The sequence below is a fragment of the Morone saxatilis genome, unplaced genomic scaffold (assembly GCF_004916995.1).
Source record: "Morone saxatilis isolate NCDOM2014 unplaced genomic scaffold, NCSU_SB_2.0 Contig5, whole genome shotgun sequence".
Taxonomy (NCBI): domain Eukaryota; kingdom Metazoa; phylum Chordata; class Actinopteri; family Moronidae; genus Morone; species Morone saxatilis.
In genome coordinates, this window is record NW_023340095.1 from 442,093 (window position 1) to 456,730 (window position 14,638).

The 14,638-nt window shown below is 40.8% G+C and overlaps 2 protein-coding genes across 2 annotated transcripts; both read right to left on the minus strand.

The window, feature by feature from the left end:
* Positions 1–1,990: 1,990 nt before the first annotated feature.
* Positions 1,991–5,408, minus strand: fgf9 (fibroblast growth factor 9). The gene is made up of 4 exons (XM_035676611.1): positions 4,024–5,408; positions 3,058–3,186; positions 2,313–2,416; positions 1,991–2,223 (listed from the first exon to the last, which is right to left on the minus strand). Exons 1-4 carry the CDS (start codon positions 4,187–4,189, stop codon positions 2,041–2,043), a joined length of 582 nt encoding a protein of 193 aa, XP_035532504.1. The 5' UTR covers positions 4,190–5,408; the 3' UTR covers positions 1,991–2,040.
* A 149-nt stretch (positions 5,409–5,557) lies between these two features.
* On the minus strand, positions 5,558–13,833 carry ccdc93 (coiled-coil domain containing 93; the record flags this gene model as incomplete). Its single annotated transcript, XM_035676610.1, is given in 16 exon segments — positions 5,558–6,400; positions 7,541–7,654; positions 7,760–7,844; positions 8,373–8,410; positions 9,017–9,099; positions 9,189–9,297; positions 9,752–9,823; positions 10,196–10,270; positions 10,382–10,463; positions 11,100–11,173; positions 11,380–11,442; positions 12,391–12,507; positions 12,594–12,680; positions 12,802–12,852; positions 13,609–13,707; positions 13,797–13,833. Coding segments are annotated over 16 exon segments (1,243 nt in total), but the record flags the coding sequence as incomplete, so codon positions are not given.
* Between the last annotated feature and the right edge of the window lie 805 nt (positions 13,834–14,638).

Below are 14,638 nucleotides of genomic sequence, written 5' to 3' on the forward strand. Positions count from 1 at the left end.
ATATTTTAACTTTTATGTGCATCTTACAACTTCTAGAAAACCACAAGAGTAGTTCACTCCAGGAGCGCTGTACCACAGTTTTATAGGTTTTATCGGCCCCATCACACTGTGGAAAAATAACCATCGTCCTTCACATATCCACCAGATTTACATTATTAATTAATCTATTTTTTAAAATAATCAATCACTAATTCAGTCTATAAAATGTCAGAAAACAACTAAAAATAAACATTTAAATTTCTTGTTTTGTCCAAAAACTAAAACAAGAATATTACATGTACAGTGATATATATAAAAATACATTTCTATCAGTTTTTATTTAGTCCACTTACTGTCGGAGGAGTTGCTGTGTCAGCAGCAGCAGTATCTGTAACAGAGAGATAAGTGGAGATGACATTGAAGAAGAAATGATGAAGAAAAGATAAAAACAACCAGGAATCCTCAAAGAAAAAGTTTTACGTCCAACGTACTGATCTCCACGAAGCTCTCCGTCATCGTGCCATCGTCCACACTCAGCTGAGCTTTATCTAAGACCATATCCCCCCGACTCCCTGTATCCCCTGTTTCTGTCTCCTTCCTCTCTCTTTTATTCCCTTCTTCTTACTCTCCGTCCTAATGGCCGCCCTCCTGCCGTGCCTATGGTCTGGTACAATGAGACACCTGAGCAGGTGAGTGCAGTCGGTCAGAGCGAGGATCGGATGACCCTGCACCTCCCACTCAGAGGGTAAGATTACAGACTCGTGTGTCCAGAGGAGGAGGAGGAGGAGGATGGTCACTGCCTAGACGCCGTCCAGCGGCTTCACTGTCCAGCTGCTGACTGCCAACAGACCCATGAACAGGTTCTATAATACAAATGTTAATTAAAGGCTCAGTTCTCACAGGGACTATTTGTTTAGAAGAACGTAGTTCCCATGAGAACTGTTCACAGTGACGTCTGTGGATTATGTGTTCCTGTTTTTCTAATATAGTTATTAAATACTGTGAGAATCACAAATACAATTCTATTAAGGTAAGATACAACTTTATTTATCTAGAGGGGAAATAGTTTAATTTTCCTTTATTGTACTGAGATTGAGACGCAGCCTCTCTGTGGTTTGTTGTCCATAAGCGGGTCTGCTCCGGGACTGAAAGCTGCTGGTTTTTATCATCTACGTCAGTGAATTAAGGATTTATTTCCACCAAACCAGAGTTGGTGATTGTTGAAGAAACTAATACAAACAGTTCTGGTGAGTTTTATTTTGTTTCTGTCCAGTTTGAAGCGTGTTTTTACAATTATCTGCTAAAATGACTGGTTTTATTAATGGAGTCTGGTGTTGTTGCTGCTGTGTATAGTTTTGGTCTGAGATTCTGGTGCTTCAAAAATAAGTAACCTTCAATATTTAACAAATGTCTCTATTTCACTCACATTAAATAAATGAATTTGAAGATCCAACTCACAACAAACTACTTCAACACAAAGTGATTATAAAAAAATAGATATTTTATTTAACACTGCAATTCGCTATAAAACAAGAATAAATAAAAGTACACAAACAAGAATAAATAAGATTAATAAGGCACAGATTATAAAACTATAAACCACTTCTCTTTCACTGTTGACTGCTTCTATAAAGCTCTGCAGAGCTGAGGAGGAACTCTAATAATTCTCTCTTTTACAGTACAAACAATCATTTTATCCATTGCTAATATCAGAATATTGATCAGCAGCTTTACGTGTTTTATTATATTTTCTTTACTCTTTGCACTACACTCCCCGATGCTGCTACACAGGATCAATAAAGGAACATCTTATGTTTAGATTAATCCTGTATATTGCAGTTATTATTATTATTTTTATTATTGCATCTGTTCCAGGCGTCCTGGCACCCCGAGCAGCGGCTGTTTACCGACTGATCCTCAGACTGTTTCAGGTATTTTGAGCATTGAGACGTAATAATAATAATCCCTCCAGCTGTGTCTCCTGGACGCTAACAGTCTGTTTCTTCCCTCCGGAGACGCAACGTGAGCGAACATGCTTCCTAAACGTGGCTCCGGTACCGATCACGGCGTCCTCCGGGGCAGGAAGTGGGTGCAGGACTGGTGGCGGCCCACGCTGTTGCCCTTCCTGAGCTCCCCTTTGTGGGACAGCGCCAGATAGACGGCCGGGTGAGACACCGAGGAGTAGGTGGTGTAGTGGTTCTCCTCCAGGTTCTCCTTCAGCAGGCAGTCGTCAGAAAACCGCTCCTGGAAGAAGAGATTGGATGTGATCTGGTTGTTCTTTTGGGTTCCTGTTGGTGAGTTTATCTTTAATGTTACAGCAGTGAGTTACGTACCGCCCCGTATGCCAGCCCGTCGGCGCTCATACAGACGTACAAGCCGCTCTTCACTCCTCTGATTCCCACCACGCCGTGTTTCATAGCAAACACCTTCAGCCAGCCTGGAGGAGACGGAGAGGAATCAGTGTGTGAAGGCAGACAAACACTTAAAACTGGGTCAGAAACAGTTTTAATGTACAGAACGGAGACAGTAACAATTACAGGGTTCCCGCTCTTTCTCTCAGTTTATGGGACTGCTGTCTTTATCCAAACCTTCTATTCGGGACCGAGGTCCTTTACCACTGCTCATAACTGGCATGGTGAGCTGGTTGTTCCATTATAATCTGTTCATTACTTGTATAAAAATGAGGCTTTAGAATAACAGATCAATTATCAATCGTTCATTTGATCTGATATTTATAACTTGGATTGATTTTTATGAAAAACCAATTTGATTCTTTTGATCTGTGAACCTTTAGGGACTGAAAGAATATAAATAATGAAGGAACAGACACATATTCAGACTGACTGTTTCTAAAGGTTGGGAGTCAGCACTATTTTCATCTCTCTTGTTCACCGTGCCGGTAAAGAGGAGCTATAATTTAATTATTTCCAAGATTTTTGGTCATTTTAATAAATTTCCAGGTGTTTACATAATTGGAAAACTACTCTCTAAATTTCCAGGTTTTCCAGGTTTTCCAGGATATGTCGGTGCCCCGGGTAAGGGGGACGGGGGGGTCTACAGTATGTGGGATGAACTCACAGTTCTCGGTGGGTTTGTGGACGCCTCCCACGGAGCCGTTGGGCAGAATCTGGAGATGGTAGCCAATCCCGACGCGGCAGTAGAGCAGCTGCTGTTTGACCCCGTCTCTGATTGGCTGAGGACCAGAACCTGCTGCTGGTTATAAGGTGAATGTAAAGTGAGTTAGTTAAAAACGTCCTTTAGTACACTGATATTGTTAGTAATAGATTACAGATATATTTACTATTATTAGTAACATTTGTCAGATCAATCTGTAGTTCAGCATTCGGTCTCACAGTTTGTACAATATAGGTTTATCACTGTTGACTGACGGGACAATGAGTGTTTACAATGATCAATCTGTCCATCATTATCAAAATAATCAATTAGTTATTGCTCCATAAAATGTCAGAAAAGGGTGGAAAATGTTGCCGACGTCCTCAAATGTCTTTTTGTCCAAAGATTTTCAGTTTACTGTCACAAAGAACTTTAAAGGAATAAAGAAACAGAAAATATTCACATCTGAGGAGCTGAAAAAAGATTTCTCTCTTAAAAAATGACTCAAAACTATTAATTATAACTGATTATCAGAATAGCTGGAGATGAATCATTCTGGGTAAATGTCTTAATAATTAATAACTGAAGGGAAGTTTCCTTCATTTAACAACTGAAAGTCAAATGTAAACAACAATAATTTATTATTTATAAACCAGGAATATCAAACCATTATCCATTAGTATCCTTCAGTATGTGCACCATCATACCAACATACTTTACCTTTTTATTCCCTTTATTGATCCATTTTTACTCTATGATGGATTTTATAAATGTATTTTAGTGTTCTGAAGCACTCTGTGTTTCAATATGAGTTCTAATAATAGGTCTAATAATTATGTTAAATACCAACCGGTTCAAGTTAAACTGAGTTCTTTCAGTCTGAACAGTTAAAGTAAACTCAGATCAGCAGTTTTCCAGGTGTTTGCTCACCTTTTCCCTTCAGCAGCGAGTCCTTTATGTGCAGCTTCCAGAGTCCTCGGAGTCGAGAGCCGTGGTCCTCAGGTGAAACCACCGCTTCCTGTTTCGTGGCTCCCGCCGGTCGATGGCACACGCTGACAACCAGCAGCAGCAGCAGCGGCGGCGAGGAAGCTTTCATATCGATCAGACGGCTGCCAGAGACGTCTGCTCACGAAGGTCCAGGCCTCCTCTTCCTCCTCTTCCTGCTGAGCTCCACTGCCTTCTCCGCTCATCCCCTCCACACACACACATTCTGCTTTTATCTCCTCGCCGCCTCTCTCTGACAGCGCCGTGGCGAGATACTCGTTATCAGCCGCGTATCGCTGCCAGCAGCAGCCTGAACACACATGCTGTCCTCTGGAGCTGCAGGACGAAGCTCCTCTGAGTCCTCGCCGGCGTCCCTGCAGGGCGACCCCGCTGCCAGCGACACGGTCTGCCATTCGTCTTCCTCGCAGGACGGAGAGCAGTTGCATTCTGGGTGACGGGGTGCAGTGTGCTGACGCAAGCGTGTTTTGGTGTCGCCCAATCAGACCTCTGACAGGCGAGAGACATGCAAACTGTCTGTTCGGTATCACAATCAGTGAGATTGGAGAGCGGCTGAGCCGATAGCGAGAGCAGGAAAACCTCCTGAACACAAAGACCGGCTCCCAGACCGGCCCGCTTGTTTTATACCGACACCAGTGTGAGGACACGAGTCAGAAATATAATAGTCACTGTGTTTAATCACCTGAACGGACGAAGCAAACACTGCAGATAAACAGACTGTCAGTTTACAAAAGGAGAAAAACCAAAATTAGCTGTTTTACGTGCTTTTATTTTGAAAATAAACAGAAAACTATAAAATGACCCAGATTCTGTTTTTGTTTTGAAAATAAGAAAAAAGAAAACAAAAACAAACCCGTTTTGTGTTTTGAAAACAAACAGAAAACGATAAAATAACCTGTTCTCTCCGTTTGTTGTTGAGAAAACAGAAAACGGAAAAAACGAGGTACAAAACAGGAGGGTGAGGCGAGGGATTCGCTATCTCCAAATCCTCTTTACCTTTAACAGTGTTAATAAGACAGGAGCAGCGAGTAGTATTCAGTGGCGAAGTAGCAGATTGCAACTAACTGAACACCACTCGTGTCTGTATCTGACGACCTGGGAGTGAGAACGAGCTGCTACTGAACGGACCTCTGGGTGGACAGACGGTGCTGGTTGAAGCTTTTATAAGTTATTAATTATTATTAATATTATTAATGTCCACAGCGGTTGTTTTATAATTTACAGAAAAGTAAAACCTACTATGAGGCTGCAGCTGTTCTCAGTCTTTTATTTTCTACTAAAACAAAGTGTTAGAAATCATCATTTTTATAGGAACAGATTCTGTTACAATATGGATTCATTAAGAATAAAGATCATCTGTTGCTGCTCACAGACACTTCATAAAGTATTATGTATTAATTCTTATAGGATAAAATGAATAACGGTGAAGTACAGTAAAACAGAAATGTCTGAAACTCAAAAACTATTTATACTCTTTTATTCTTGATACAATCAGAGTTTAATATCAATCCTTTGTGATTCAGTGTAATATGATATTTAACATGTTTCCTACAATAAGATCAGCTTTGTCTACCAGTTCAAGAGATAAACACGTGAAATCAGACGTTGTTTTATTTTGAATCACAGTGTGCAGGATTTCCCAGGACCTGGTCTGAGTCCCGGTCTGAGTCCCGGTGGCTGCGTGGGAACAGATGTTTATTAACAGCTCGTAGCTCTGCAGCTGTAGATGTGAACGTGCTCATACACAGGATGTTTCCTTCACACACTCATCATGTGACTGGTGATAGGACGCAGTGTCTGAGCGTGCAGCTCCTATCTGAGGTGAGTAACAGCGCTGATTGTACATCGATGCACGAGGCGCGTTCAGACCTCAGCAAGCGTTACAAACACTGCAAACCTCAGCAGACATTCGGGCGCTCGGACATCGTTTAGTCTCTTCATGATCAACAGGAGGATTTTATTGTAGCCAGTGAAGCTTTAAAGGCTTTAAATGAGCTCAGTAAACGTTCAACATCATTATTTAAACACATTGGTATGATTTACAGCTCATTTTACAAAATTAAAAACATTTCTGTTTGTCATTAAGCTGATTCTTGTGAAGAGTTTAAATGTGTTTACAACAAGATGGAACAGAGTGGAATGTTAATAACAGTTGATGCGTTTCGCTCTTATTATTATTATTATTATTATTATTATTATTGATTACAGATTTTATTTACACCAATAAACAGTTTACCAACAGTCAGAGCTACGAGGCTCCTTTAGCTCTCAGCTTGGACAGCAGCATCTCGTTCTTCCGACACTCCTGCAGACACAAACATCATCATCATCATCATCATCATCATCATCAGAGAGCCATGATACAGTTATCATGTAATATTAATATTAGATTATATATGAATAGGTTTATTGAATATGTTTGTGTCTGTAATAAGGTCTGAACACAGAGGTTCACAGTTTGTTCTACGACAACAATGAACGCAGTTTAAGATCTAATTTATTTAATTTATGAAGGAAAATCAGTATCAGCTCCATGATGCTTTAACAAATATAAAATAAAACCATCAATAAAACATTTTCCCAGAAATATATTAAAAAAGGACCCTTGAGGAGGATTTAGAAGACAAATTATTGTATTAAAGAAGTTAACATTTCTTGTATAAAGTCGGATTTAAGACTTTAAATTCAGGTTATTAGATTTTAGACTTTAAGACATGTCATACATACAGTTTACTTTGTGTATATATATATATATACACACACATACATACATACATACATACATACATACATACAATCTGTATTACTATGTATTTGTACATCTTACGACATTTCACTTCTGATATTTGCGCCACATAATCAGATACAGCTAGCTAAAAATAATAATGCAGTTTAATACAGCAGCTTCCAACCTTTGTCTTTAAATAAAGAACATTTTCTATCATTAATTAAACTGCGTAAGTGACAGATTTTATGGATATTTCTTATTTTATTCAAAACTGAAAGAAGTTTGTGTAAAACAAGAGATTTTGATGAATTATGAGATTATTTCCTGTTTAAGGAACTTTTTATACAATTATCTGTATTTTTTAAATATTTTTTAATAAACAGACTCATTAAGCTTCTTTTTTTGACAAATTCAGTGTTTTTTCCTCCCTGATGTTTGATTGTTGTTCTATTAGACAATTTACATTGAAGTTTTCTAGCACGTCTTAAAATCAAGAAGGCGTGGCGACCCCCTATGAAGCTTTAGCGACCCCTAGTGGAGGCATCTACTATAACAGCCCAGCTATAAATCCTCCATTACAATGTTATAATGTTCAGATGAGTTTATTTAACTGTTATTAAGTTATAATGACGTGTTTTAACACTTTGTCCACCCACTGATATCAACCAACATAAGAAATAAGACATTAAAATGTCGGGCGGGTTCGCTGGTTCTCACCTCTTTAAAGTCTTTGACGGTTTTGAAGTAGAGCCTCTGTTTGTCGAGCAGCTCCAGGTATTCGTCGTTCAGCTGATCTCTTCTCATCTTGTTCTCCTGCTTCTTCTTCTCCATCTGGAAACAGAGCAGACGTCACGCTAACACTAACGGCAGCTCGTTGGAACGAGGCCTCTGGATACGTTTTATTACGCAGAGTAATAAAGTAATAAAGAGTTTTACCTTAATGCGATTCTGTTTGATTCCCTCCACGATTTGTTCCATCTGTCTGAGGAACTGATCCTTGGCGGCTGAAGACGACATCGCCCTGAAGAACGATACAGCAGCTTACTGACTGAACCAACAGGTGGCAGGAAAACATACAACAGACGGTTTCTCTTCTATCAGTCAGTGAACTCACTGTGACTTTATTTTATAGAAGAATCAACATATAACAATAAACTGCACCATGAACACAAACAGTGACTGAAGGAAGTCTGTGTAAAACCAGAGATTGGGATGAATTTTGAGCAGATTATTTCCTGTTTAGGGAAGTTTTTAGACAATTCTCTGTCTGTATTATGGATTTTCTTCATTTTTAACAATAAAGCTTATTTTCTAACAGATTCAGTGTTTTCTAAAGCAGGAGCTGTTAATCAGACTGAAGCTCTGTGACTATAACCTGTGTTCTCTGAGCCCTCAACCTGTTTATATTTAAATAATATAAAAAACTTTTCAAAGATAATTTCGTTCAGTTTTTAATCACATAAATTAATGAAATGCTATAGACCTGCTGACCCCTCGAGGGGGTCCCGACCCCCAGGTTGGGAACCACAGCAACAGACGTTATACTTACTGTTGGAAGTTGTCATGAATTGAATTCAGCAGATTCACCTGCAGACATGGAAACACATTATTCTCATTATTATTAAGGACATACACACGTCTGCTTCCATTTATTTGTTTCCATTGTCAACTAATCAAAACTCAAACTGGACCTAGTTGACAATCACAGGTCCTGTTTACACCTGATATTAAAATGTGTCTCCAGTGAACACTTGTGATCAGATCTCACTTCCCCGCTCTGCATGCAAATAAACAAACATTATTCTGGTTTGCAAAGATCGAATACAAAATCAGTTCTAACCGGCGGCCTAACGGTAGTAGCCGACACACCGGGGCCAACTGATCATTTCTAACACAATAAATAAATAAATGAATGTGTAACGTTTGCCGAATTTACAAAAAGGCCCAAAGAATTAACAATCTGTCGTAAATAACGTTTCACAGTTTATAAAGTTTCTCTTCGCTCAATAACTCACTAAATTGAGCGATTTTTAAAGGGAGTCTGGTGATATTGCTGTTATTAGTTACATCAGCTGTTTATGCAGATTTAATATCACAAATACGTCCTGAGCGAGTGTTTAGACTGATCTGATCTCACATGTTACTGCCGGGTGTAAACAGGCTCACAGATTTACTTCCTGTGTTGTTACTCACCTCCTTCTCCAGATAAACCTTCTTATCGTCTAACGTGTTGTACAGAGTGAAGAACTGTTTGGTCTCTTTGTGTGTTGCAGAAACTAAAACACAAGAATTAGCACTGATTCAATGAGTTTCTGCTTTTTGGAGACATTTTTACAGTCGGAGAACAAACGCCGGTTCAACCCACCTTGGCTGTAGAGTTCGATGAACCTCTTCTGGTACTGGGTCAGCTCGGCCCGGCTCGGCACCTCGTCGATCTTCCTCTGCAGGATGGCGATCTCTCGGTTCCTTCGAGCCTGAACACAGAGAGAGAGAGAGAGAGAGAGTTTAAAACGCTCAGAGCTCGTAGATTTTTATTAACAATTAATCACAACAAATAGGAAACTACTTGATGTACATTTTATTTACAGACTTCTGTCATTAATATTCTGTTGAAGCCGAACAAATCGCTAAAAGAAATTACAAAAAAAACTCCAAACCAACAATGAACGGATCTAGTAACTATTCTCCGTGTCTCCAATCTATAAACTACATTTTACATCATCAGGTTGTTCATTTAATAATTCCTCATATTTCTTAAGATGATTAAAAGTCTGTTTTATCCGAACAGTAACTGTAAATCTACATTTAAATGGTTAAAAGATAAAAACAACATATATAATAGTCACACTGTCACTTTGTTTTATCTGCAGCCTTTTATCTGCTGACCTAAACGCTGCTGCAGCATCTAATCTAGAGTTCAGTCGTTACCATGAGCAGACGGATCTTCTGCAGTTTCTCTCTGTCTGTGTTGTACTGTTTGTCTATCAGCTGGTTCCTCTCCTGCGAAGAGAGGACGAGAGGAAGAGGAGCACAGAGAGTTACAACAACTCAACAAGAAGTTTCTCACAATATTTAGATTCTGAAGCATTTTACATTTTATTTTTATGGATTATTCACTTTTTTTTTTAATGTGAACAGGTTGTAATTTATATGTGACGTTGATGTGTCAGTGTACTAAGTAAGGTTATCGTGAGCTTCTCCTGCTAACGTGATCCATGATACTAACTTAGAGTTGATTTTAGCCAATAATAACTGATGTAACAGGACGCTGACTGCAGTTCACTGAGCGGCCACTGGAGGCGCTATAACAACAGTTTAATGACAGTTACATAAAGAAGCTTTAAGATAAAGACTGAGTGAATCCTACTGAACCTCGTCCTCCTCTGTATTCTGTCCTGATGCCGTCTTCAGCTCCTCAATGTTCTGCTGCAGTCGGACCATCTCTTCCTGCACATCAAAGACAAAATCAGCAATTTACAGAAAGAAATAACCTCCTCCCTTTCATCCTGTGTTCAGTGCGAACAGCCGGCAGCATTAACAGGATGCTGATGTACTCACTCTGCAGTGAGTGCGGAAGTCCTGCTCCTGCTGCTTCAGGTTCTCGTTCATCGTCACCAGAGCCCTCAGCTTCTCCAGGAGGCTGCACCAACACAGGACACGCCATTAATCAAACACAGGGTTCACGTCCTCTCAGAGCCTCCTCACTGCTCCCTTTCACATACATTTTAGATCTTCTGAAGCACATATTCAACCTCCAACCCTCAGAAACGACTGGCTTTTTCAGTTTATAGTCTCTTTAAGTTTATCTGAAGGCAGTTTAACACGATGGTCTACTATCTGACGACTAATATCCCTTAATAATAATATCTCACTTATCTCTTCTGCACAAAATCTGTTTAATCGTGTAGTTATTCACTAATTCTGGATGTCAGATTTGTGTCTCTAATAACATTAAATGAAAATGTATCCGGATGAGTGAGAGAAACATTAATTAAGGCTAAAACTTCCTGTACATGTGTGAGTATCAAATTAAAAGTCCCTTTCAGTCTGATAAACAGACAGAAGAAACCAACAGTGTGCTGTAACGTCTGAGAAGGAGCTGCAGTTGCTTCCAGCTGCCACAAGAGGTCAGTAAAAGTGTGTGTAATAAACTGAACCAAACACTCATTTAACTTTAACAACTACAGGTTTTGTTATTAATATCAGAGAGGACTTTAAATCTGCTGCATTATATTTTATATAGAGATATAAAGTGTATGAAGATCCTCTCTCTCACCTGCTGTCAGCCTGCTCCTCCATCTCCTCCAAAGACTTCAGCTCTTTGTCCAGTTTCTCTGAGATCTCTGTCGCCTGCAGAGACACAAACAGCCGTTATACTGAATGTATGTTTGTACAATCCCTGTTACAATGTATGAACGACTGATTGTAAAGTTCTTCTGTAATACTGAGCTCAGCTGATTGTTTTGTTTCAGTACAGCAGATGTGACCTCTGACAGTTATTAATTGTGTCTGCAGACGTAGAACAACCGGATCATTTCTGTGAAGCCTCGTCTCACCTCCGTCAGACTCTTTTTGGCCTCGTCGCTGCCGGTTTTCACCTCCGTGTGTTTGGCTCGTAGCTGTTAATGAAACATAGAAACACTTGTTACTGACAGTTAGTTCACCGTCCTTGAAATCAAAGAACGCTTCATTTTACAATCTTAATTTAAGCGATAATTAAGGTGCTTTTAAGGGGTCAATTTTATGTCCAACAGGTAAATAAATACTGAGTGCAGAATGTATCATCTACTCCATTACAAGTCGACTACAGTGGACTCTACAGTGACTCTACAGCGGACTCTACCATGGACTCCTAACAGTGGCATCTAACCAGCGGAACTCTCCCACAGCGGACCTAGCAGCGGACTCTACAGTGGACTTCTACAGCGGGATCTACAGGGACTCTACAGCGGACCTCTTACAGTGGACTCTACGCGGACGTCTACAGCGGATACAGCGACTCCTAAGCAGCGGACTCTAAGTGACTCTAACAGGTGGACTCTTACAGTGGACCTCCTACCAGTGGACTCTACATGACTTCTACAGTGGACTCTACAGCGGAACACTACAGTGGACCTACAGTGGGCTCTACAGCGGACCTCTAAGCAGCGGGCTCTTACAGCGGACTCTCAGCGGACTCACAGTGGACTTACAGCGACTTTACAGCGGACACCTAACAGTGGACTACAGTGGACTCTACAGTGGATCCAGTGACTCTACAGGCGGACCTCTACAGTGGACTCTTACAGCGGACTCTGACAGTGACTCTACAGCGGACCACTACAGGTGGGACTGACAGTGGACTCTACAGCGGACTCTACAGGCGGACTGCACAGCGGACTCGTAACAGTGGGACTCTACAGCGGACTCGTACAGCGGAACGTCTACAGTGGAGGCTCTCAGTGGGACTCTACAGTGGACTCGTACAGCGGGTACTCTACAGTGGACTCTAGCAGCGGACTCTACAGTCGCGACTCGTTACAGTGGACTCTACAGCGGACTACAGCGGACTACAGTGGACCACTGACCTCCTCCAGCTGTTTGGTCTTCTGCTGGATCTGTTTGTGGACTGAAGCCACAGCCCTGCGGTGTTGCTGCAGCGGACCGTAGCGCTCTGAACGCTCCTCTGACGACAGCTCCGACTGCTGCAGGGACATAAAGGAGAGACAGAGCTTTAGATTACAGAGAGGACTTTTATTCAAGTGCCAGAGTTGGAAGAGATGTTTCTCACCTTCTCTGCGTACTCGGAGGCGATCTGTTTGATCTCCTCAGACTGCAGTCCCACTATCTGACCCACTGCACTCGCCGTCAGCCTCCCCTGCAAACACAAACAGCACTGTTCAGTTTACAGCAGCGATACAAAAGGTTCAGAATCCTGAGACTAGAGAGTCTACGGTGGTGGAGGAAGGTCCTCAGGTGAAGAGAGAGAGACCTCCTACCTCTTCATTTACCATGGCAGCCATACTGGTCATCAGAGTCTTAATTCGCATCTGAGAGAGAAAGAAAACCAGTTAGATCACATTATCTGTAGACACACAAACATACACAGGGTTCACACAACTTCCTAAACAGCAAAAGGACTTTTCAAGGCACAGTTCCCTCAAATTCAAGGACCCGTCACAGTTTAGTTTGAGACAGGGATGTTGGTTAATTAGTAACAACACTGAGAATTTCTAGAAGGAGAACTAGCAGGTTTTACAGGAGGAGCATTTCTTTACAATAACAATAAAAATCGAAAATCGAAAAATCTTTACCATCCAAATTCAACCACTTTTAGTGAACCGGATTGATTTTCGCCCTCAAATTCAAAAAACTTTGAAGGATTTTAATGTAGAAACTGTTTAAAAAATAAAGTTACTAAAGATCTAAACTAAAGAAAATCATATTAGGACATATAAACTGCTCTTCTTACAGAATTTAACACATTTATTTAGGCACATTATAAAAATATACAATAAAAAATAATTTAATGATCCGTTATAGTAACGTTTTAGACTCAGTGACAGTCTGAAGTTCAATGTGTTTGGAAAACTTTAAGAACAATAGTGATTCCTATTCAATGTTTTACTGATGTGCCATTTGATAAGTTAATGTTTCTGAGTTTAAATATCTTCATTTGTGGTCTTTTCCAGGTAAATATTGATAGATTGTGATTGTTTCTGGAACTGTAGGAGAGAGCTACTCTCCATTTCAACCAGATCTACCTGCAGGTAGGAATAAAGTAACCCAACCCCTTAAAGTCTCACCTCCTCCGCAGCCTGCATGTCGTCCTCCTCCGACACCTCCGCCATCCCAGGGGGCGCCGCCTGAGCGCCGTCGGCCTGCGAAGCCTTCCTCCCGTCCGCCTGGAGGAGACAGACAGACGACAGTAAACGCCGGTTCGCACATAAAGAATGACTCTCTGAGTAAAAACCAAAAACACAGAGACGCCTACCTCGTCCTGTTTGGACTGTTTACTGAACCCGTATCGCCTGGAGACAGAAAAACAACAACAAGCTCAGTGACATAAATAAAGTGTGAACATAGAGAAAGTATTTCCTTCAGGGTTCAGATATACACCATGCTACATTACAACATCAGCACACGGAGGGGATAAACAGCCGCCCCTCGCCACCACTCTTCGATTACAGAAAGTAAAAAAAGCAGCACCACAGTTTGCATCCATCATGCCTGAAACAGGTGAGAACTGTTTGCATTCTGCGACCGACACAACACACAGCGAGGGGAGAGAGTCACACGGTCACTCAGTACTTACAGGAGGAAATCTGACATTCTAGCACAGAGGTGGAGATGGACGGACGGATGAAAGAACAAGTCAGACAGATACAGACATGAGATGTGTGGATTAAAGACAGCAGGGAACTCTTCACAGCCTCGTCTAAAGAGGTTACAACCAGGTGTCAGGGGTTATTGATAGTGTTGATTGATGGAGAGATAGATCGATCAGTTTGTGTGCGAGACTCAAAAAAGTGTTTGCAAGTGTTTCTGGGAAATGAGTTTTAATTTTTGTCTAAAAAATAATCTTCTTGAACATGTTTTACATTAGAAAAGTAATCTGGTTTTAATAAAATAATCTAACTGTGTCCTTAATAAGATATCCCAGCTGATACTGAGCTCCATTTAACCAGGAACAACAACGGTTGCATAATATCCCAGCACAGGAACCAGATTATTGTCCTTATTTTCAGAATAAGAGCACTCACACAACTTCTCAGTTTAAGAGAAAGTCGTCTGGTCCAGTGTTGGAAATGAAGCAGGCTGTATGAAAATAAGAAT